We start from the raw sequence: 25386 nt of genomic DNA, 5'->3' as shown, positions 1-25386 counted from the left end.
AGTATCTGCCTGAGCCTACAATTCGCAGCAGGGCATCCCTCGACCTGGCACCATTATGCCTATGCATCAAAAGGCGCAGCACTGGAGTCAGGAGGCTAGGAATGTCTATAACCATTATACCATTTGTGGTAGCCCTGAGAAAACACCTGCGATGTGTCACTTGCACATGGTTGGAAGCGCTGAGTGCCACGTGATCAGAGCGACCAGAACCTCAGGAGGGCTGAGTCTGCTATCAAGCCAAGTTGTAGGGCAATGGTTGTAGGGGTGTTTCCTTATTTGCACCTACAGGTTAGGCCTCTCTGACATCATCAAGCCTGAACCATTGTTTGCAAGAAATCATTCCAGTCTAAACCTAGCAAGAAGAGAAAGAAAAACACATCTTTGCTATTTCTGCCTGATGCATTCTGGGTATGTACCAGAATTGTATTCTAGTCAAGGACATCCAGCTGTGCCTCCGTGCTTAGCCTATGTGAATCATGGGGGAGGAATTGCTCTTATACTTCTTATCTAACGAAGGCACCTCTGTCTCACAGCCTGTACGAGACTCTATACAGAAAGGCTATTCATCTAAGTTCTGTTTCTGGATTGGTCTGGAGAGGTCATCTGACGAGATCCAAGTGAAACGTGCTAATTATAATTATTCTGTGTTGGGATGTGAGGGAGCTTAAATCTTAACATTGGATTCTCTGCACATCTTATAATAATTAAGACCTGAAAAGTTACCTCTTGTGACTCTGTGCCTGAGAGAAATAACCGGACCTTTTAAACGGATCTGGATTCCATCACATAAAGGAAACCTTTGCTGCCAACCTAAGTTACTGCTTCTCTAGTGGCTGACAAACTCTTATTCCGGTTCCAAAAGAATTCTTATCTTCAGTGCTGAGTAGAGGACATCTTCCCTTTCACCTGATTTTGTGCCAAGGCCTAATTGGATGGTGAGAATACGGAATTCTATTATCTTATCAGCTGGGATTAGATAAATGAATCCTATTGTGGTTCGGGATAAGGAGAAGTGAAGCACCTTGGTGATAATCTGTAATAGTTTGCTGCTAATCAGGAATTATTATTATAAGGAATTATAGAGTGTAAGAATTAGTTTTACTTATTTATCTAGCAAGTGTGTTGTAATAATTGTGTACCGAGTTTCATATATGTAATCGGATATTTTGTGAACAATAATTGCTGCTGGCTTATGAATTATATTTTTCTATTTTCATAATAAAAGTATTTCTCATTAGCTTGGGTCTGGTGTTGTGTAAGTAGGCAAAGATAGCTGAACCTGGATGAGATATTATGGTCTTCCCTAGAAAACTAACAGACACGTATTTGTTTATGTAACTGATTAGTGCACCATAAATCTTTCTACATGGTCCAGTCTAGAATTCATGAAGTTGTCCAGACCTTTGCCAAACAATCACAGCTCCTGCAAAGGCCATCTGGAAACAATGGAAGATCTCCGTTTCGCTCTCTCTACAAGCAATAGAGCCTCTTCAGGAACAATGCAATTAATATTGTCAGCACTAAACAATAAAGCATAAGACAAGTATCATTATAAATATGTCTACTTCTTATAAAAGATATCCTACTTTCTCTAACTCTTGCAATTAATAAAGGCTCCGAGGAACCACCTACTGCTGTATCACCTTATTGCAATCTACATATTTTTAACATTTTCATTAATTTACTAAACTATTTTTAAAAACTCATTTTAAAATTAAATGTTTTTAAGAATTTTAATTATTTATACATTAATTCAATTTAATGAATGTTATATGGATTTGTGGCTCTAGCAGTGTCTTATATTATGACCATTTCACCTCCTTTCCCAAACTTGAGAGGATTAGACAGCTTTATTTGATGTCATAAACTGGTTCCCTCCTACCCTTTTCTTATTGTAATTCTCTCAGCATAGTTGAACAGTGCTGACATGCTCATCACTCCACGAGAAAGAGGAGTTAAAGCAAACCTCGGCAGCCTTTCTCTCCCCCCCCCCCCCCCCCCCCCTGTACTGCCACCGAGAACCAGAAACAGAACTATTATCTTCCCTCCTTGCAAAATCTGAGGCTTGAGGCTGCTGGGGGAGAGCTGGTGCCACCGCATAACCAATCGCACTGCAACCAGGAGCAAGAAAGTGAGGTCCGCGCTAACCGGGGCACGGGACACTTTTAAGAGCAACACCACTGACAGGAAGAAGTTTTTTTAAAAGCCAGGGTGAGAAGCAGCGATGTATGGGATAGAGGAGGAGGAAAGAGGAATGGGATAATCGCGGAGTGTGGCAAGAAGATTAAGCTCGGAGGCGATCTAATAGAACAACTGCAGGACAAAAAAAAACCCAAACAAACTCCGAAACAAAACATTGCTGCACTTGTGTTTCTAAAAAGCGGGGACTGGAGGCGATTGGGTGATCCCCGAAAATCAGTGAAAATCGGGGGCGTTTGGTAACCTTAGGTGAGAGAAAATTGTGGGGGAGTCTGAAAAAGAGAGAGGTTTGAAGAATGACCTGGTGAGAGGGGGGGGGGGGGTCAGAGGACCTGTATAGTGGGGATCACACCTGGGAGGACTTTTCATAATGCGTGGAGGGGAGAGCAAAGAGCAACTGCTGTCAGAGTTATTTAAGGGGTTCTTTTACTAAACTGCTGTAAGAGGTGATATTTTAATTTAGCGTAAGATTTTTGTTCTAGTACTTAATTACAAAATTTATAGGCCTCCCGAGTACGAAATAGCACAGAATTGAAGAAGCTCAGAAATGGAAACACAATAATGAAAACACTAAAGATAAGTAATTTTCTGTGAGGTTTTTCAAATTCTGAAGCGGTCTGCACTCAATCAGTTAATGTGCAAAATAAGAGATATAAGTTATAACAAAAATGATTTAAAAATAGTTTAAATTAGCAGAAACATAACATAGATAATGAAATAAAAGAACAGATTTTTGGCCAGTGATTGCAGTAGAGTACGTGTTTGGAATACACCTTCGCTGGTAATGATTATCACTGAAATTATAAGCGTAGTACCGTACTCTTTATTTCTGAGGCCTTTTCCTGAACGAATATCAAGCGCCAAGTATAGATAAACTATAAAAGTGGAGCGCGAGTGTTTGAGTATAGACTTCTTCATAGGAGTGGAGATTTGACTTTTATGATACATTAAATTTTTTTTATAACCACACTAATGCCAACATTAGTGAATGGCTATTAATATAAAAAAATAAAAAAGTGGACATTTTACAGCTATATTACTACTATTTATTATTTCTATAGTGCTACCAGCCGCATGCAGCATTGAACATGCAAGAGATGGTCCCCACTCGAAAGAGCTTACAATTTAATTATGACAGACATATAGGACAAAAAGGGTGAATCTATACATGCTGTTTAAGTAAGAAATAATAAGGGGACTGAGAGGTGGGTAGGGTAGGGGACTATAGAGGAAATAATAAACAGATATGGGTACTTTACAGTTGATAGGATTAGGACCAATACAACTTCAAAAAAGTGGGCTTTCAGCCTAGATTTAAATACTGCCAGAGATGGAGCCCAAAGTACCGAGTCAGTCAGATTGTTACAGGCAAACAGCACAGCTGGATAAAAGGGACAGGGTCAGAAGTTGGCAATAGAGACAACAAGAGACTAACCTGAGGAATGGAGTTCCTGGGACAGAGTGTAGGATAGGATATGCAACGAGAAGGGAAGTTTTAAGTTGTTTTTTTTTAAAGTTTATTAGGATTTTATATACCGCCTATCAAGGTTTTCTAAGCGGTTTTACAATCAGGTACTCAAGCATTTTCCCTATCTGTCCCGGCGGGCTCACAATCTCTCTAACATACCTGGGGCTCTGGAGGATTAAGTGACTTGCCCAGGGTCACAAGGAGCAGCGTGGGGTTTGAACCCACAACCCCAGGGTGCTGAGGCTGTAGCTTCAACCACCGCGCCACACACTCAAGAGTTGAATCAAAGATGACCCTGAGGTTGAGAGACAAGACAGGGAGGATGAGAGTGCTATCAACTGAAATAGAGAACGGAGGAAGTGGAGAGGCGGGTTTAGGAGAAAAGATAAGGAGTTCAGACTTGGCCATGTTTAATTTTAGATGATGGCAAGACATCCAGTAACTATGCTAAAAATGGCCTTTATATGCAGGAAATATCTGCATCAGGGCACACAGGCCATTTTCCTGCAGCTTAGAATAGGACCCTATAGTTAGAAAAGCAATTTATGCAGCCCAGCATGCCTAGTTAACTATCTGGGCACTGGCATTTAATTTCTACAGTGCCTGGAAATCACCTGAGTCCACCCAGATAATGCCATGGCAGTTATGTGCTAATATTCAGCATTTAAGTGCCACTGAATATTAGCAATTGGACCAGCCAGAGCAACTTAACTTGGCAGGAGCCTCTTCTGATTGGATAAATAATTTGAATATCGATCCCATAAGTTTTGGGCTCCTAAATTACCTGTGTTTGGTTGAAAACAAAGGACAAATTAAGACACCTAATTTAGGCCAAAAATATAACTCTCTTCAAAAAAGAGAAATGAAGGATAAGAGGAAATCTGTGTATTTTCTCTGTTAATGCCTTCTAAAAGGAGGTAAGAACCCCAATACAGAATGCGGTACAGCTGATAATGCATTATGTGGCAGAGAGCCTACAGACCATCATAAAGAAATTTCTGGGCTTCCCAGCTGCGTAGAACGGATGTGATTAAACTAATAAATAAATACTTGCCAGAAAGGTTTTGGATTCTGCAGAGATGTGAATGAGATCTGTGAGTACTAGATATTTTGAGAGATATATACAGTATATAAAGGATCACATTAAAGATTAGATCTGTATAGTCTGGAAAAGTTGTCCTCATCCTTCTTTTGTTGGCCAAGTGAAGGGAGTTGAAATCTGCAAAGAATCTGTAAGAATGTACGAAGTATCATGCCGAGAGGCCTAGCATCTAGTCTCTTGATAGTGGCCTGTCCAGACTGCTTGGCAGAACCCTTCGCTTTCCAATAGGGACATCCATTCCTTATTACTTACTCCCAGATTTATGAAATGGTGACATCCAGGTCTTTCTGGCTAATTTTTATATGGATCTTGCCTCCAGAAATGTATGCAGACCTTGCTTATGCTTTGTTCATTCATATACTGTATTTATTCATTCACTAGCCTTTACGCCTGTTACATTAATGGGTGCTAGAATAGATGTGTGTGTCTGTCTTTCTTTCTTTCTCTCTCTCCCCTTGGCTGCTGTCTGTCTATCTATGTTTATTTGTTTCTCTCTCCTTGGACGCTGGCTATCTCTCCTTGGATGCTGTCTGTCTTCCTTTCTGTCTGTCTCTCTGGCCCCCTGTGTGTCATTCTTCGTGTCTGTGTCCTTGTGTCATTCTCCCGCCCCCCCCCCCCAGAGCAAAGCTGTCTGCCCCCCAGCACACCCCTCCCTCCAAAGCAGCTCCCTTTCCCTCTCCCTGACTGTCTCTCCATGGCCCCCTTCTGTTTTCCCCCAGATCAAAGCTGTCTGCCCCCCAGCACACCCCTCCCTCCAAAGTAGCCCCCATTCCCTCTCCCTGACTGTCTTTCCATGGCCCCCTTCTGTCTCCCCCCTCCCCCCCTAGCAAAGCTGCTGCCCCCAGCACACCTCTCCAACAAAAGCAGCCCTCTATACCTGCAGCAACAGCATGACACCTTTCAGCCAATCGTGAGTGCTCAGAGCGCGAGAGGGAGCGGGGCCTGGGTGTATTGGGCACGGCGGGGGAGGCCCCGACTGCCCCAGCTGCAGCTTCTTCGGCATCGGTGAGGAAGGAGAGGTTGGCCTGACTCTCCTCAGGGGCTTTGGAGACAGTCTTCTGCGGCTCGAAGCCCTCCTCCCGGCAGCCACTGACAGCAGCGCTCCGCACTTCCTTCCTCCCACCGCCCAGAGTAGATATCTGTATGTCTGTGTTTTTTTTTATTTGTCTCTCTCTCCTTGGACGCTGTCTGTCTGTCATTCTTTGTGTCTGTGTGTCTCGCCCTGGTCCCCTGTCTGTCCGTCTTTCTTTCTGTCTGTCTGTCCCCCTGGCCCCCCTGCTTGCCAAAGCAGCTCCCTTTCCCTCTCCCCCTGTTCTGCAATGCCTACCTGCTCCGTGACCCCCTTCTGTTCCTCCCCCACCTGATTGCTGTCTGCCCCCAGTACACCCCTCCCCCCAAAGCAGCCCCCTTTCCCTCTCCCCCTGTTCTGCAATGCCTACCTGCTCTGTGGCCCCTTTTTGTTCCCCTGCCCCACATGATTGCTGTCTGTACTCAGCACAACCCTCCCACCAAAACAGCCCCCTTTCCTGCCTGCTCCATGGCCCTTCTTTTTCCTCTTCCCCTCTCGTTCTTCCCCTCCCTCCATCCATGGTTCCTGCCGCCGCTGCCGCTCCTGTTCAAAGTGGCCTACTGAGGTTCGCGGCCAGCTGTAGCGAACATTGCAGGCCGCTCTCCACATGGTAGCACGTTCCCTCTGACGCGATGGCGTCAGAGGGAACGTGCTACCATGTGGAGAGCGGCCTGCAAGGTTCGCTACAGCCAGCCATGAACCTCAGCAGGCTGCTTTGAACAGGAGCGGCAGTGGGAGGGGGGAGTCGGCGACGTGCAGGCCGCTTTGAACAGGAGCGGTGGCAGGACCATGAGCCCTCCTCCCGCCAGCCAGCGCCGCTCTGTGTCACCTGATGCGCCAAACTGGCGTATGCGCCTCAGGCCGCCGAATACGGCCATGGACGGACACAGCACATGTCAGGTCCCCACATCCTCCTAAGTGCGCATGCGCACTTAGAGGATTATTATTATAGATACTTGATATACTATTGACATCACATTCTCTGGCAACAAATTCCATTTTGTTGACTAAAAAATACTTGAATACATTTGGTTTAATTTTGCTGCTTGCTAGTTTCACGGAACATCCTCTATTCCTAGAATTGTTTGTTAGAGTCAAACATTCCCTATCCATTTGTCTCCCAAACCAATCTGTCTTGTCAGAGTTCTTTATAACATAGGCCTCATTGGGTCTTTTCTTCCACTGTTTCTAGTCAGAAATACAATGACTTTTTTTTATGTTGCAGGATGTCACAGAGGGTGCAGCAGGATGGAAAAGAAATCCTTCCATAATAAACGGTTGCAGGTGCGCAGGGGGATTCCCCTGTTCCTCATGGCCATTGTGCTGATTAATCTCCTCCTCTATTTCTACTTGGACCTCTTTCCCTGGCGCTCCAGTAGTGATCCTGACCTCTGCCCTGTCGGTTTCTTCAAGATGGGATCAATGGAGACCTGCTTGCCTTGGCTGTCCTGTGAGGAAATGCGTAAAGAAGTCAGGAGACTGAAACTTGTTGGTGAAGGGGCTGTGAAAAAGGTTAGAAATTGTTCTTGTTTGGCAGCAATTCAAGTGGAAAGTTCACCCAGGATGCTGCCATATGTTTTTTTATTGGTTTGGAATAAGAGATCAGAAACTGTACTCTGAGAAAAAAATCCCATTTGTAAGCTCTTTAAATTGTTTATAAAATTTATTGGTGTACCCATTAAGCCCTGGAGATTTTCACACTTTTAAATCCTTGATGACTACCTCTGCCTTTATAAATGAGACTGGTTCATTAAGTGCATCCCAGTCTCTCTAGGGCAAGCTTGGGATGTTCAAAGCTTGCACAAACTGAACCATCTCCCCAGTTCCCAATTGATCTGTGTTACCATAAAACGCTTAAGTAATATTTGAAGAAAGATTTTCAAATATCTGCATCAGTATATTTTTAAGACTCCCTCCGAGTCTCTAATTTTGGTAATGGTAGCTTTCACCTGTTTTTTAAAAATATATCTAGCCAACATGGAACTAGATTTATTACTATATTCATATAGAGTTTGTCTAAGTTTAGTCCTCATAAAATCAAGCTTCTCCATCTAAAGCAAGTGACGTTCTGACCTCACCTGCTGAAGCTGATTATAAATATGGAGGTCCTGGTTCCTCTTATGAAGACCCTCAAGGACAAGCAATTGTTCCCACAGTGCTAAAGATTTTTACACCTTGTGCCTCTTTTTCCGTGCATCCCATTTTATTAAAACACCTCAAACGACTGCCTTTAAAGCATCCCACAGGACCCTGTCATCATTATCATTGTTCTGAAAAAAAATATTGTAGACTTCACTTCCTCTTCTACTTGGGGGTCTCCCAATAAAGTCTCATTCAACCTATAAAAATGAGCACCCCTTCTTCCTTTTCCCCCTCTCACAAGCTATTCAAACAGAGGCATGATCTGATAATCTGTATAGTTTCTATTTCTAACCAAAAATAATATTAGGGATAATAAACAATTGTTTTGAATGTAGAGATCAAAAGGGTGAATATGTCAAACAGAATACAATGATCTCTGTTTTGAAGTATTATGTACTCACATAATCTGTGGCTAAAGAAATAACATAGTATCAACTGAAGAAAAAAGTGGAAACGTAATCAAGTGTCCAAGAAATGAATCCTAAGATTAACAAATAATGTGGAACACTGAATGTTGCATATAATGTGCATTTAAAACAGAGGAGAAAAGACCTCAAAAAACCCCTGGACTACAATAGATCGTAACCAATTGGGGTTGGTTTTCATCACAGGTTAAAAACCCCTGTATATAAATTATTTAGATAATATTTTATAATTTTTATGTGAATGAATTTTTTATGATTCTTGTGTAATAATCAATATGAGATAATGATTAATTCTCAAAATCTCTCAAATAATAACATATGAGCATCAGAAAAACCAGCTTGGAAATGTAATACTGTCCAAAAATGTTAAATGCAGCTTAGTAATATCAGCTTAATAACCCGACGGAGGCCCCATCCGTTTCGCTCCAACGGGCTTCTTCGGGGGTATTGATAAGGCTTGTTATAGCACTGGACAAAATCAAATTGTGCTCAGAAATTCTAAAAGAGAGACGACAAAAACATTATATCAATATTTAAATGGCAAATCTGAACTTACTTATTTTAAATGACATAATCAAGCTATGACTGTTAAGTTCCAAAACTAATATTGTGTACTAATGTGTAAAAAATATATTGAGTGAAACAATTGTTAATGATATACCACAGTTAAATGTTGATTCATTTTGAACATGTGGTAATGAAAACTACCAAAGTACGGACTTGGAAAAAAGCCAATAATTTATGACTAGATTGCCCTATTGTATATGTGTATTTGGAAAACATGATGATTAAAATAGAGCAGAGAAAGATGTTAAAACCATCCGATTTTAAAATCGTTTGTTGATTTGTTTTTTAATTTGCTAAATATATTCTAACCGACTGAAAGACAAGAAAAGGCAAAAAGTCTTAACTAAGACATATTGCATACAGCCGATAACGGCAATAAACTTAAACAAATATTATCAAATGCACTTGCCTGCGATTTCGCTACATGATCCTTTTTTCGGAAACCTTGGAAAATAATGCAAACGTTGGACATTTTTAAAGATACCACTCTCCGTAGTTCTTTTTCCCGTGGTAAGAACCTTAAAGAACTACTATGTCCATCAGAATTGAAGTCTTTGTCATCCATCAAACCAATATTACAAGGCCATTTCAAATGTGGTCATTGCATGAATTGTGACATTATGATACAATCAGATCATTTCATTAATCCTTTTGACAATAAACGTTATCAAATAAATTTTTTTATAAACTGTAACATCACTCATATTGTTTACCTTTTATCATGCCCATGCAACAAACTTCATGTTGGCAAAACGATAAGAAGTTTGAAAATTAGATTAAATGAACACCGGTCCAACCTTAAATGTAATGAAACTGAGACACCTTTGGTAGCTCATTGTTTTGCATTACAACATAAATTTCAAGATTTAAAATGCTGGGTTATAGATCATGTACCCAGATCCACTAGGGGCGGGGATCGCAAGAAGCTACTGCTGAAACGAGAACAATGCTGGATTTCCCGTCTACATACGTTAGAACCTCATGGACTAAATAATCTGATTGAAAGGCATGCTTTTTTCTAAAACATTTTTTTCTAATACAGTGTTGTAATTGTTTTTATATTTTATTCCTTCCATAGCATACAATAACTCGCCATGATTTTGTCAGTACCACATTCGTTGTTTCGTCACTCGTTTTCACCAGCGATGGCAACACAGTATTTCATTTGAGATTATTACTATGTTGCCCTTTATATTCATATTACATGATATAATTACTATTCATGATGTTTTTCAAGTAACAGAGAATTTCATTCGAGTATTTTTCATTGCTATATTTTCCTGCTGGTCACATGATTGAATACTCGTCATTCACTATGACGTCAGCAGGATTTCGATTGGTCAAATTTTATCAGCGTCCTGTTTAAATCCTGGCGCCATTTTCTTTACTAGTTTCCGAAAGAAGGATCATGTAGCGAAATCGCAGGCAAGTGCATTTGATAATATTTGTTTAAGTTTATTGCCGCTATCGGCTGTATGCAATATGTCTTAGTTAAGACTTTTTGCCTTTTCTTGTCTTTCAGTCGGTTAGAATATATTTAGCAAATTAAAAAACAAATCAACAAACGATTTTAAAATCGGATGGTTTTAACATCTTTCTCTGCTCTATTTTAATCATCATGTTTTCCAAATACACATATACAATAGGGCAATCTAGTCATAAATTATTGGCTTTTTTCCAAGTCCGTACTTTGATAGTTTTCATTACCACATGTTCAAAATGAATCAACATTTAACTGTGGTATATCATTAACAATTGTTTCACTCAATATATTTTTTACACATTAGTACACAATATTAGTTTTGGAACTTAACAGTCATAGCTTGAATATGTCATTTAAAATAAGTAAGTTCAGATTTGCCATTTAAATATTGATATAATGTTTTTGTCGTCTCTCTTTTAGAATTTCTGAGCACAATTTGATTTTGTCCAGTGCTATATCAAGCCTTATCAATACCCCCGAAGAAGCCCGTTGGAGCGAAACGGATGGGGCCTCCGTCGGGTTATTAAGATAAGTGCCTGATATTACTAAGCTGCATTTAACATTTTTGGACAGTATTACATTTCCAAGCTGGTTTTTCTGATGCTCATATGTTATTATTCGAGAGATTTTGAGAATTAATCATTATCTCATATTGATTATTACACAAGAATCATAAAAAATTCATTCACATAAAAATTATAAAATATTATTTAAATAATTTATATACAGGGGTTTTTAACCTGTGATGAAAACCAACCCCAATTGGTTACGATCTATTTGATTGTAGTCCAGGGGTTTTTTGAGGTCTTTTCTCCTCTGTTTTAAATGCACATTATATGCAACATTCAGTGTTCCACATTATTTGTTAATCTAAAGAAATAACAGGCTGTAATCTTGCCAAGGACCAAAGTCCCTATAGCCAGACCCACCATCTGATCATATGTAAAAAATGTACTAATAAAAATTTCAAATACACTTCTCCCTCCGTATTCATGGTTTCCGTATCTGCAGATTTGCTTATTCATGATTTTTCAGATGCTGACTCCACCCCTGCAAATTACATCATCATTAAAGTTCTTTTTCCTTTTACTGTACCGATAAAAAAGTTTATCGCTTACCATTCACCCTGAAAATCACTGCTTCCATGCTTTCTCCCACAAATTCACTGCTTCCATGCTTCCCAGTGTGCACTGCCTAATCCAAGCCCAGAAATCACTGCTTGCTGCTCCAAGCCCAGTAGAAAAGTTATTTGCGGTTTCAATAATAAAAATGAAGGCTTTTTCTAAAAACCGCGAATAACGTTTAAAACGTTATTCGCAGTTTTTCCATATTCACGCCTAAGGTCTGCCTGCATCCCCCACGAATACGGAGGGAGATTGTGAAATTCACAATATTCAAACAACTCATTGAAACAAGTAATGTGTACTTAGCTCTCAAGCTTTGAACTTTATAAGGGCCCCCTTATGATCGGGTGGTGGGTCTGGCTATAGGGACTTCGGTCTTTGGCAAGATTACACATCTCTGAGCATATGTTATTGCTTTAACCACAGATTGTGAATACATAACACTTCAAAACAGAGATCATTGTATTCTGTTTGACAGTTTCTGACTGCTTTATAGTACCCCACAAATTTCTTTGTGCCCAGATTCCATCTATCCTTGGATATGTTGTGCATGGGAAAAATGTGTGTAATCTTTTTGTGCACCATGTAGAAACTTCCAGCAGTCAACCAAACCTAGCATTTGTATCAAAGCTAGTAATGCCCTGCGATATGGTTTAGATGTCCCTCGCCCTCCCTTAGAATGATCAAACTGAACATCAGGTGGTACATTAAAGTCCCCCTTAGATAGACAAATCCCCTCACAAACCCCAAGAGATTGTTCTGAATAGAGAGTTGCACGGGGACAGAAATCCCACCCGTCCCCACCAGGATCCTCTCCGTCCCCACCCGTCCCCGTCAGGATCCTCTCCGTCCCCACCCATCCCCGCAAGGAATTACCTCCATCCCCACCCGTCCCCATAAAAAGCAGCAATTACTTCTGACAGGATCATCAATTCCAGTTTCTTTTGTGTTTGTGCTGCTGTTTTCCTTATGGAATCTCTTTGGTGGAACCCTTTTTGTTTTCTGTTCAGGTAATTAACTTATAAACCCCCTCTTTTACTAAGGCTGACGTGTCCATTATATTATATGGATGAACCCTGCTTCCAAAGCCTTCCATCCCCGTGGGAGTCCCGTTGGCTAGAGGGGGGTAACCGTGGGAGTCCCGTAGGCCAGAGGGGGTCCCCATGGGAGTCCCGTGGGTTAGGGGGTGATTCCCGCGGGACCCGCGGGATTCCTGCGATCCCCATTCCCGTGCAGACCTCTAGTTCTGAATGGAATTAAAAAATGCATCTTGACAAGTATTTGGGCCATATATGTTAACAATAGTAATCTCTTGGCCTTGCAGTATGCCTTGTAGCACTAGACACGGTCCAGAGGCATCATCGTAAACTGGAATTACTTCCAAATCAAAAACTTTCATGACTAAAATGGCAGGTCTCCGAGTGGTTTTTTTATGTCTCATCTCCTTTATGTGTCCAAACCTGTTAAAATTGAGAAGATCTAAACAAAGATATATCTTGTGGTCTTATGTTTAAACAATTTTTATTGATGACAAAAACCACTCACATTACAAAAGAACATCTTGGTCCACAACAGTGAACTGTTAACACAGAGAAAGGAAAACCCACACACCAAGTCATCACATTTTCCAAAAACACATGAAAGGTAACCCCCCCCCAAACAATAGTACATAACATAACCTGAAAATAGAACCTCCCGCCCCCCCCCCTATTTCCCCCAATCTCACTCATGTGTAGCCCCATAGGGACTTAATCCAGAATTTGTAACAACAGGCTATGACTTTTTGTCCGGGTTTTGAAAAGCTTCCAGCTCGCAGCGACATTGGGACGGCATCTGTGCATGCGCAGATGCAACACGGTGATGTCGCACCAGCGAATACGCAGATGGCCTCCTGACAAGCAAACGGGTTGAGGGGGCAGGACTGAGGGTGGAATGGTGCGTGATTTGGGCAGAATGTGGCAGGGCGGGACAGAACTGGAAGGGCCTGGGGGGGGGGGGGGGGCAAGGGTCCAGATTTTCATTCCAGAAAATCGGGTAACCCTATTCTTGTGAGCTTGGGCAAGTCACTTAGTCCTCTATTGCCACAGTTAGAAATTTAAGGTTACATGTACAAAAGCAGATTACAGTTAATGCAATTAAAGTGCATCATTACTAACAGGGAAAAACAGTAAATTACACACATTAGTCTGTTAGCGTGTAGGAATGAAATTACACCTTTTAGTAAATCTAGCCATTAGATTGTGACCCTTTCCCCTCAAGGACAGAGAAAACCTATTGTACCTAAATGGTAACCCACCTTAAGCTACTACTGAAAAGGTGTGAGCAAAGTCCAAAATTAGTGAATAGTATGCAGCGTTTATGCAGATGCCAGGGCGGCAGCATGGACTCTTTGCTACTCTTGTTCTGCCAGGTATTTGTGACCTGGATTGGCCAGTGTTGGAAGCAGGATACAGGGCCAAGTAGACCTTTGATCTAACCCAGTCTGGCTATTTTTATGTTCTTAACCTCAGCTCACTGCAGTTACATATGCTGTTACAGGAGCAGTGCCACCAGTGAACATTCATGGGAACATTAATTTAAGCTCAGATGTGCTGTCACATGGGCTTTATGCAGGAGGCCATGCCATCTATGCATTAAAAAAAGTCTCTCTTCTCTTTCTGCTGTGTTGCTATTACGGAACTCTCCACTTAACTTAAAGGGACAGAGAGGAGTTGGTGTGGTGACACTGGTTCTGTTTCATCTTGATGCTTCTTAAAGGAACCTGTTCTGAGCTAGAAAACCCTTATATTCTCTTTTCAGTAAGACATTAGTTTCCTACACTGTCTGCTTTTCATTTAGTAGAATATAGATTGAATCCTCTTAAATCAAGTTTCAAGTTTTTATTGATATTTGATGAATCGCTTATTCAATTTGCTAAGCGATGTACAACTTTCTAAAAAACATAGTTGTGAAAACCAACAAAATAACATCAGACTTACAAGTTTACAACAAACATGAGTCAAGAGGGATAGGGGGGGAAAAGTTACAATTCTTTGGTAGACAGAATAAACAAAAAGGGAAAAGACGAAAGGGAGGGTAAAAAATTAAAAACCTAAAAGCATATGGTCGTAAGTCTAAAATTTAAATGTTGAATGCATCTTTAAAAAGATTTCAAAAATTTTTTTTTTTTTTTTTGGAGGGGAGGGGATTTAAGTTTTCTTCTCTGCCTTTTTTCTATGAAATATCTATGAAGTTCTTGCACAACCCCTCACAGTTTCCTACTGTGCCCCTGTAGTGGAGAGGTGGGATATACTGCTCTTGTCGCATCTTCCATACTACGTTTTGGCTACTTGTTCCCAGGTACGGCAAGAGCAATAGTTGGCTCTCCTTGACAGCACTTCCAAACCAAGGAGTACAAGTCTGTGACAGAATCTAAAAGCTTGAGTAGTTTGCATTGCTGTGCAGAGTGTTCACCAATACTCCTGAGTTAGTCATGTTTGTACCAGTCTTGTTGCCCCTCTGTATTAGCCTGAAATTATTGGGCACTCCATGTTCTATCTATGGTGTTTGCTTATGCAAGCTCCTCTCAATCGTCCTGACTCTTCTGGTATTTTTTCCCTGCTGTTTCACAGGTCTACCTTGGTGAATGGAAGGAACGCAAGGTTGCTCTTTCTCAGCTCACTTCCCCAGTGCTTCAGGACGATTTCCTGCATGGGCTAGAAATGTTGAAGACTTTACAAAGCAAGCATGTGGTCACGCTGTTGGGCTACTGCATGGAGAACTTCACGATTCTTACTGAATACCACCCCCTGGGCTCCCTGAAGGATCTGGAGGAGAAGTTTAACCTGCCCAGATACCAGAGTTTTAACACCTGGCCAAATAGGTTGAGGCTCGCTATTGACTACGTAGGCGTCGTCAGTTATCTCCACAACAGTCCCCTCGGCACCCTAGTGATGTGTGATTCCAGTGACCTGGATAAGGTGCTGTCTCAGTACCTGCTGACCTTGGATTTCCGCATTGTGGCCAATGACCTGGATGCCCTGCCCCTGGTGAGCAGGGAGAAGGGCCAGCTGGTGAAGTGTGGCCACCAACGGCTTTGGGGAGAGTTTGTGGCCCCCGAGCAGCTCTGGCCCCATGGGGATGATGTGGAATTTGATGATGACCACATGCCTCCCTATGATGAAAAGACAGACATCTGGAAGATCCCTGACGTGTGCGACTACCTCCTGGGTCACGGGGAAGGGAGTGACATTATCAGACTTCATTTGTTTGACATCCATAAGGAATGCAAGAGGAGGAACCCAGCAGAGAGACCCTCGGCACAGACTGTCCTCAATACTTATAAACACTTGCTGATGTCATTACTGAAAGACAGCGCTGCCCCTGGGGCAAGGGATATGCTGTGAAACTCTTCAGTAATCTTAAGACAATGGCAAAGTGATTATACCTCTGCATTACCCGGTGATGCCAAATATGTGTCTTTTGGAGAACTGTATATAAAAACTTTGTTGTATATTCAGAAACAAATATTCAGATAATGGCTGCCATTATGGGGATATTTGCATTGGTAAGAGCTACATATGAACGTTCAATGGCGCTACATAGACAGTGCTACTGAATATCTTTCCAGAAGACCTCGATACCATCTGCATAGTGCCTGGGTGGTACAGTAGTAGAGCACAGGAGGAGAAAGAAGATAGCTGGAGAGCGGTGATAGTCAACCCACAGTCCATATAATGATCCAGATAATATTGGGTTAGAAAAATTGCTGTCCTAACTTTATCTGGATAATGGTTTGAATATTACCGCAGGGCACTCTCTGTTCTACTCGCGTATTCAGTGCTACTCAGCATCTGGAGTGCAGTGCTGAATTATCAGTTTAATTTAAAACATAGGGCCGACATTAAAAAAAAAATTAAAATGCTGACCTTTGACCCAAATTTATTTTATGTATTGTAAGCTGCCTTGATATATCCCTCATATGTGGTGTATATTAAGGATGAATAAACAATAAAACAATTTGTGTTTGGGAAGTACATATAAAGACTAGTTCCATAACAGGGCACTTATGCACCACTTGTGCATACAAATGTACAGAAAACCACCTATGTGCCGAAATAGCAATAAATTGACTTAAGCGTTCTAATTTTAGGATGTGCAAAAGTGGCATAAGCTCCTAAATACAAAGTGGGCATTCACATGGATGGAGTAAGGAAGGTGGCTTCCACTTAGGCACACAACTTAAAGGATACATAGCAGCCTGTGGCATAGCCAGCGGGGTGGGGGGGAGCCTTGGTCCTCTCCACTTTGGGCTCAGGCCCCCTCTAAACTTCCAGCACTCCCTTAAACAGCTGTTGGGGATGCTGAAGCTCTGCTATCCAAACAAATGCAGTGGCTGAGCTGCTCCCTACCTCTTTGTGCTGTTTCTGTAATGCGGATGTCAGCAGCGTGTCTCCTGCTGCTGACACCGGTACATCTCGTGCATGCTCGGTTTGTGCAAGATCTGAAATGGAGTCCTGGCATTGGCGGCTGGAGGTATGCAACAGATTCCTGGATATTGCATTTCTTTGGCTGGTGGGGCTTTAGCATCCCTGCCAGCAAATATATGTTTAACAAGTGCACGAGGGCAAGGGGGAGGAGAGGAGAGAAGGAAGGTATTGCTCCACCCCAGTTCACCACTGGGCATCCAAAAATTGGAGGGCTGGCTACGCCCCTGGTACAGCCTGGCCACATTTAGGCGCTATAGTTCTAGGTGTATGACTGGTGTAACTGCAGGTGGCAGCATGTTAGCCACATCAATACTGGATTCAGTTAATATTTTGTAACAGACCCTAGGCACCCAGATGCTTTTATAGAATAGCTCTCACCCGCTGGAGACAAGGAGGCCCCCTACTTATAGAAATGCCTCCATACCATAATGATTAATTGCATTTACCACTAGGTTGACCTGTAATTATGTTGATGTATTCTCCTAGAGGTTTTCTCATCTGTCCTTAAGCCTTGCAGGCAGACTGTGTGGCAACTGCGATCAACCATTGGGTTCCCAAGGGCAAAGCATGCTGAAGATGCCATATGAGATGTCCTGGATTGTGCTGCCAAATGAAAACTCCCAACACAGATTTTAAAAAGCAATAAAAATTGGTACTTTAAAGAGACCTATGTACTTATATGGCTGAGAAAAATGTGTGACCCCCCCTAGGAGGCTCTGTTTTAGCATATTCAGATCCAGCTAAAATCTATTCCTGTTGGAGGTTATCTTTATATCTCAACCATTGCTCTGTAATACTTTCTCCTAGATTATAAGCTCTCCAGGGAAGGGGCTTGTATAATCTCCCAAATTCTATAAATCAGTGGTCCCCAACATTTTTAACACCAAGGACACTTTTATAGAAGCAAATTTTTCCAGGGATTGGTAGGGGGAGGGGAGGGGAGGATTTGGGGCAGGTTCATAGGGCAGTTTTATTCACAATATACATTAACAAAATAAATAAAAAAAACTTTTCCTCTCTTAGGTCCTAGTTCACGCTGGCTGTCTAACACCAGCTCTGGCAGGATACACATTTCAAATCTGACATATTGTAAACACAAAATAGAAAATAAAATTATTTTTTCTACATTTTGTTGTCTGGTCATTTTGGTTTTCCATCATCTTGGTCCCGGTTTCTCTTTTTCTGGTTTTTGTCTATTTTCTACAAATTCTCTTTCAAGTGTCTGCTGTCTGTTTTTTCTCCTCTTCTCTACTGTTCCATTCCCTCCTTATGCCTGTCTCTAACGTATTGATTTTTCCCTTTCAGCTTTCTTAACTTTTCTTTTTTGCCTCTGTCCACTCAAATCTTGCCCTCTCTCACCCTTCTTCTTTTTAAATTTTCAGCTACTTCTCAATTCTCTATCTTCTCTCAGTCCCTAGCTCTTCCATTTCCCATCTCACTCCTCTCTCAGCCTCCTATTTCCTTCTATCTACTCCCCATTACCACAGTTCTACCACTATACTCGCTATTCTCTCACTAGTCATCTCCCTTTTGACCTCATCCACATGGCTCACCACTTTCAGAACCCCCTCCCTCTCTTCACTGGTCAGGCTATATCTCCCTTTCCCTTTCTCTCCATCCCCTAGCATCCCCAGCTCTCTTCCCTCCTGCCCTCCCATGGGTCCATCTCTCTTTCTCCTCATGATCCAACATTTTGCTCCTGCTTTTTTCTGCTGTTCTTCCCTCCTTCATACTGAACAATGAGATAGAAGAAAAATAAAAGAGATGCTGCGTCTCTCTCTCCCTTCCACGCCCAGGCCTAACATCTCCCACCAGGATCCAACTTCTCTCCCTTTATTTATTTATTTATTATTGGTTTCATTCCTAGAGAGATGTGTCCTGTTTGTTACAAATGTTTGCATTTACCTAGAATAGGAAAAAAAGGTGGAGGAGTGGTGGTATGTTTATAAAGATTTTTTTACAAGTGAAATTGAGAGCTAAGTTAAATATAGCTTCTTTTTTTAAGAGTTAATGTCTTTTGAGGTGCAGATGAACTCTCATTTGGATTCTTTATGTTGTATTTTGTTTTGTTGTGCACCTGGAATATGGAATTTATTTAAAAAAATTTTATACCACCAAAAGTCTCAACGATTTCCAAAGTAACATACATAAAAGCCTAAAAATACACATACACTAAAACATAGTAATCCAAAATCATCACACATATAGCTATTGACACACAAAAAAAACCCTTAACAATACTTTCAGCAAATACTCATCAGCTGTAGTCAAGGGAAAGCAAGACAGTTTCAGAGGAATAATTATCATCCCGTATTAGAAATAAGCATCAACAAATAGCTTAGTCTTAAGCAGTTAAAAAAAAAATGAAATGTTCCACACAATCTTATTTGACCAGATAAGTTGTTCCATAAAGACATCCCAGCAATCGTAAACATTTTTATTTTTGTAGACACATATTTTTATATTCATAGCTGATTGACATACGAGCTTCATACTACTAATTGATCGCAAGGCTTTACCAGGTCTATACATCTCCAAGAGACACTGGAACCAATATGGTACCGTTCGATGCAAAGTTTGATGAACCAGAGATAATGCTTTAAAATTAATTCTCTGTTCGATTGGTAACCAGTGTAGACTTTTTAATATAGAGGTAATATGAGATGCTCTCGTTACCCCACTAATCAATCTGGCTGCAGAATTCATCATAACCTGTAGAGCTCTCAGCTTTGGTTTGGCTAATCCCAGAAACAGCGAATTACAATAGTCTAGCCCAGTGGTTCTTAACCCTGTCCTGGAGGACCACCAACCACTTGGGTTTTCTGGATAGCCCTAATGAATATGCATAGGGTAGATTTATATGCCTGTCACCTCCATTATATGCAAATCTTTCTCATGCATATTCATTAGGGCTATCCCGAAAACCTGACTGGCGGGTAGTCTTCTAGGACAGGGTTGGAAACCACTGGTCTAGCCTAAGCCTGGTCAAGAAAAGAGATTGTATCACCGTTCTAAAATCATAAGTTGTTAGGAGAGGTTTCAATCTATACAGTATAGTACAGTGGTTCCCAACCCTGTCCTGGAAGACCACCAGGCCAGTCGGGTTTTCAGGCTAGCCCTAATGAATATGCATGAGAAAGATTTGCATATAATGGAAGTAAAAGGCTCCTTGCATATTCTCCTTGCATATTCGTTAGGGCTATCCTGAAAACCCGATTGGCCTGGTGGTCCTCCAGGACAGGGTTGGGAACCACTGGTATAGTAGACAAAGCTGAGAATGACACTTTTGAACCATATTCAATGACATATCTAGGCAAACGCCTAAGATATTAATTTCCTTCTTTACTTGTATCAATTCACCCATAATAGCCAATCTCGTCATTACAGCCATCTCACTATCTCCCCCATGGTCCATCAAACTCAGTAGCCCGTTCTCAACGGTGGCCAATCCAGGTCACTAGTACCTGGCCTAAACCCAAGGTATAGCAATAGTCCATTCAACCAATACAGGGCAAGCAGTGGCTTTCCCCATGTCAAAAACAGACTATGGACTTTTCCTCCAGGAATTGTCCAAACTTTCTTAAAACCAACTAAATTATCTGCTTTTACCATATCCTCTGGCAACACGTTCCAGAGCTTAACTATTCTCTGAGTGAAATTTTTTTTCCTCCTATTGGTTTTAAAAGTATTTCCCTGTAACTTCATCGAGTGTCCCTTAGCCTTTGTAATTTTTGATGGAGTGAAAAATCTATCCACTTGTACCAGTTCTTCTCCACTCAGGATTTTGTAGACTTCAATTATATCTCCCCTTAGCCGTCTCTTTTCCAAGGGGAAGAGCCCTAACCATTTTAGTCTTTCCTCATATGAGAGGAGTTCCATCCCCTTTACCATCTTGGTTGCTCTTCTTTTAACCTTTTCTAGCGCCGCTATATCTTTCTTGAGATAAGGAGACCAGAATTGAACGCAATACTCCAGATGAGGTTGCACCATTGAGCAATACAGGGGCATTATGACATTCTTAGTCTTGTTAACCATCCCTTTTTTAATAATTCTCAGCATCCTGTTTGCTTTTTTGGCTGACGCCGCCGCACATTGAGTGGAAGGTTTAATAGTATTGTCTACAACAGGGGTGCCCACACTTTTTGGGCTTGCGAGCTACTTTTAAAATGACAAAGTCAAAATGATCTACCAACAATAAAATTTACAAAAAACACAAAGCACACTGTACACAGAGAAAATGTTAATTATCATTTATATTCCGGATTTTTATCAAAGAGGTCAAGGCAGATGACTCTGTGCACTGTCACCTCAATAATAACCATACAAAAGTAGACAAATATACCCCCCTCCCTTTTTACTAAACCACGATAGCAGTTTTTAGCGCAGGGAGCTGTGCTGAATGCCAAGCGCTGCTCTCGATGCTCATAGGCTAAAAACCGCTATTTCAGTTTAGTAAAAGGGAGCCATAGTGCAAAATATAGACAGCAGATATAAATTTGCAAAACGGTGATTTCATGAGTCGCTGGTTGCACTTTCTTCTGCTGACTGTGCATCCAATCTTTCTTCCCTTCTTTCAGCCTATATGCTTCCTCTCCTCCAGACATCATTCCCTCCCCCAACTTTTTCTTCCTCTCTCCCTGCCCTTTCTTTTTTTCTCTCTTCATGCCCCCTTTCTTTCTTTCTGTTTTCCTTCTTTCCTTCTGTCTCCCCGCCTGCCCCCTTTCTTTCTTTTTCCTTGCCCTCCCCTAAGCCACTGCTGCCGCCATCGGGGAACAGGCCCCAAAGCCACCATCGCCACAAGCTCTCCCTGCTTCCCTGTGTCAGGCTGACCAGCTTCCTCTCCCCGACATCAATTCTGCCATTGAAGAGGAAGTTTCGTGGCCAGCCAGGCAGCGATTGGCTGGCCCTGAACTTCCTCTCTGACTGCAGAATTGACATTGGGAAGGCTGATCGGCCCGGTAGATTATGAAGGCAACGCGAGTCTGTCACGTCTTCCAATTTCCTAAGGTCCGCCTGCAATTTTTCACAATCCGCATGCGTTTCAACATTTTGAACAGTTTAATGTCATCTGCAAATTTAATCACCTTACTCGTCATTCCAATTTCCAGATCATTTATAAATAAGTTAAATAGCACCGGTCCCAATACAGACCTCTGCGGCACTCCATTGTTTACTCTCCTCAATTGAGAAAAATTACCATTTAACCCTACCCTCTGTTTTCTATCCGATAACCAATTCCTAATCCACAACCGAACTTTGCCACCTATCCCAAGACACTTCAATTTTCTCAGGAGCCTCTTGTGAGTAACTTTATCAAAAGCTTTCTGAAAATCTAGATACACTATATCAAACCGGCTCATACCTTTGAAAAAGTCAAGCAAATTGGTGAGGCAAGATCTCCCTGGGCTGAACCCATGCTGACTCTTTCTCATTAAATCATGTTAGGTTTAGAACTTATAATTTCCAGTTATATTTATGCTAATAGTATCGGCATTCTTTTACCTTTCAATAGTAAGGATTCTTATTGGAGGATGTTGAAATGTTTGTGCATTACATTTGAACAATGGATTATTGCTCATAAATTGAAGATAAATACAGAAACCCCCCTCCCCCCAAATTCCTTTGTTTGGGTCTTGCAGGTTTGGCTAGATTAGATCTTTTGTCCTCTTTCTGTCAGAACGGTTATAAGTTCAAAATGCAAACTAGAGTATTGGTAACCCTAGCCTAGCTCCTTCTTATTTGCTGAATTTAGGGCTCCTTTTACTAAGCTGCGCTAGTGGTTTTAATGCGTGCTTAGCGCATGCTAGATGCTAATGCCTCCATTGAGTTGGTGTTAGTTTTTCTGTGTAGCGCGGGGGTTAGTGCACACTACTCTGCAGTGCGCGTGCTAAAAAAGCTACCGCAGCTTAGTAAAAGGAGCCCTTAGTTTCCTTAATGATTGGTAGATAGGGTTATATACAATGAAATCACTTCTGTTTACAATTTCCATTGCCTAAATCAATTAAGCTATTCTGTTAACAGTGCTTCTTCTTTGGTATCAAGCGCTGACTATTTGGAATAAACTTCCTCTCATTGTTAGGTTATTTAGTTTTTAGAAAGGGTTTTAAAAACAATTTTACTCTATATATTTTTTGAATTGATTGTTTTTTTAATGATTTTTTTCAATATTGCCTGTTTAACTGGGTTTGTTTTCTGTCATCTGCTTTACTGTAATTTGCCTAGAACTCATAAGGGCTATGGTGGAAAATAAAAAGCTTTGTGATGTAATGTAATGTAATATACAGATGGCGAAGTGAGGAGAAAGAATCAAAGGCTGGGGTATGCAAGCAGGAGAAAACTTTAGGGCCATACATTTATGGGATTGCAGTTGAAGAGCAGAGAAAGAAAAAGGCAGGAAGGGATTTATGGCCTTATGGTGGGGGAATTCCTAAGCAAAACACTACAAATAAAGGTTGCAGAATTTTTAAAATATTGTGCACAGAATTTTCCACTTTGTTTCTCTGAATTTCGCCAGGAGTAAGATTATTAAACTAGTTAAAACTATGGCCACATTGTAGAAATGGGCATGGTTACGCAGTAGCACCCCATACAACCAAGAGGGCGCTGTGGCTCGTTCTTCTTACATTTGGCGAACGTGCTTGTTGAAGGAATCCCTCTTGCTTAATTGTTACCGCTCTCTTTACTTCCGCCCTCCAGGCCTGGAGGCAAGGGGGTGGTTCCATTCTCTTTTTTTAAAACGCCGCTTTTGCCCCGCCTTCCGTCTCGAGGTATCGATCGCATTGGTCGTGGTGATGACGCGGCGCGCCGCGGGTGATGGAGGGAGGCGCGCGGCAGCGGTGCAGGGAGGAGAGCGCTGCGGAGCCCGGGCGGCGGGTGGCGGAGAGCGGCGACGGGAGGGACGAGGTGACGGCGGCGGAGCGGGCGATGGCGGGCGGAAGCACTTTGGGCGCTCTGTGCTTGGCGCTGGTCGGTTCCCTGCTGCTCTTGGGCGTCCGCTATGTTGCCGGCGCAGCCCCCCGGCTGGAAGGTGAGTGCGTGCGGGTGAGGATCGCTGGCTTGTGTTAGGCGTGATCGGCTGGATTACTCTTTTTTTTTTTTCTTTTTCTCGCCCTTGGCGTTTGCACCTCTCTGCCCTTCTCCTCCCAGTATTTTACTTTGCAGAACACCTTTTTGGATTGGGGCAGCTGCAGTACATGCCAATCCCTAAAAAAAGTCATGGTGGTTATTTGTGTTTGTTTCAAGTTTTATTAGGATTTTAGATGCCGCCTAGGAAGGTTATCTAAGCGGATTTACAGCAAGTACGCCGTAAAATCGCTTGCAGTCCCACTCTCTCCATCCCCTCCTACTTATATCGTGAATCGGAAAGTCCCGCTTTGCGTTGCCCGCAGTGGCTTCATCTCCGTCCCCCGGAGCGCTTCTGGGGTCGGATCTTGGCTCTGCCGGGGAAGGGGGTAAAACGCGGATCTCAACCGCAGGTCCTTAAAAGTCTTCATTTATTGACAGCTGAGGTTTCATATTTCACGGGTGCAGGTCCGCGTTCTAGCCCCTCATTTCACCGCTGTAGGTGACCCCACGGATCTGTGCCCACAGTCTTTTTATTCATAACAATTAATTTGAGGAAACGCTTCAGCTAACGGACCCTAATGCTTCTCCCTCCCTATGCTGAGACTGAAAGTGGCACGGACCTCAGGGCAAAAGTTTTGCCACTTTTAGTCTCAGCATTAGGGTCCGTCAGAGCTCCCTTAGCTGAAGTGGGGAAGGGGTAAAGCGCGGACCTGACGGACCTCGCGGATCTAAACCCGCACGTCCTTAAAAATCCCAGGTCCGTGCCGCTTGTAGTTAGTTTCTGGGTCTGACAGACCTCGGTGACAATTTAGCGCTGACGGATCCGTCTCGGCTTAGGGAGGGAAAAGTATTAGGATCCGTCAGTGCTAAAATGTCACCAAGGTCTGTCAGAGCCAGAGACTAGTGCTGGAGCGGCTGTAAAACAAATCCTTTAAACTGGTTTCCTGCAGCCCCAGTAAATGGGCTCTGACAGACTTCAATGACATTGTAGCGCTGACGGATCCTAATACTTTTCCCTCCCTATGCTGAGACGAATCCGTCAGCGCTAAATTGTCACCGAGGTCTGTCAGACCCAGAAACTAACTACAAGGGCACGGACCTCGGATTTTTAAGGACGTGCGGGTTTAGGTCCGTGAGGTCCGCGTTTTACCCCTTCCCGCTGAAGTGTTATTAATAAAAGACTGTGGGCACAGATCCGTGGGGTCATATACAGCGGTGAAATGAGGGCCTAAAATGCGGACCTGCACACATGAAATATGAAACCTCAGCTGTCA

General features: G+C 42.2%; 2 protein-coding genes across 9 annotated transcripts in view; both read left to right on the top strand.

The window, feature by feature from the left end:
- Nucleotides 1-2082: 2082 nt before the first annotated feature.
- On the top strand, nt 2083-16485 carry POMK (protein O-mannose kinase). 4 transcript variants are annotated; one of them, XM_033915449.1, is made up of 3 exons: nt 2083-2211; nt 7064-7350; nt 15191-15964. In XM_033915449.1, the coding sequence occupies exons 2-3, from the start codon at nt 7087-7089 to the stop codon at nt 15962-15964; spliced, it is 1038 nt and encodes a 345-aa protein (XP_033771340.1). In that variant the 5' UTR covers nt 2083-2211; nt 7064-7086. The 4 variants fall into 4 exon arrangements, with proteins under 4 accessions (XP_033771340.1, XP_033771330.1, XP_033771359.1 ...); XM_033915439.1 differs by lacking the exon at nt 2083-2211 and adding an exon at nt 2218-2448 and having other exon boundaries at nt 15191-16485; XM_033915468.1 differs by lacking the exon at nt 2083-2211 and adding an exon at nt 2618-2638.
- A 7336-nt stretch (nt 16486-23821) lies between these two features.
- The window catches only part of HGSNAT (heparan-alpha-glucosaminide N-acetyltransferase), a 141221-nt gene continuing 139656 nt past the window's right edge, over nt 23822-25386 (top strand). For all 5 annotated transcript variants that reach the window (XM_033915428.1, XM_033915382.1, XM_033915374.1 and 2 more), the window contains exon 1: nt 23822-24074. In XM_033915428.1, coding sequence (XP_033771319.1) covers nt 24045-24074 — 30 coding nt within the window. In that variant the 5' untranslated portion in view covers nt 23822-24044. The remainder of the gene's footprint in view (nt 24075-25386) is intronic.

The sequence above is a fragment of the Geotrypetes seraphini genome, chromosome 1 (genome assembly GCF_902459505.1).
Source record: "Geotrypetes seraphini chromosome 1, aGeoSer1.1, whole genome shotgun sequence".
Classification (NCBI taxonomy): Eukaryota; Metazoa; Chordata; class Amphibia; order Gymnophiona; family Dermophiidae; genus Geotrypetes; species Geotrypetes seraphini.
Note: the sequence above shows the minus strand (reverse complement) of the source record. Positions and strands in the feature narration are given on the sequence as shown.

Coding starts and splice junctions, on each gene's coding strand:
- POMK (XM_033915439.1), top strand. CDS start 7,087: ATGGAAAAGAAATCCTTCCATAATAAACGGTTGCAGGTGCGCAGGGGG. Junction 7,351..15,190: donor GTGAAGGGGCTGTGAAAAAG/GTTAGAAATTGT, acceptor GCTGTTTCACAG/GTCTACCTTGGTGAATGGAA.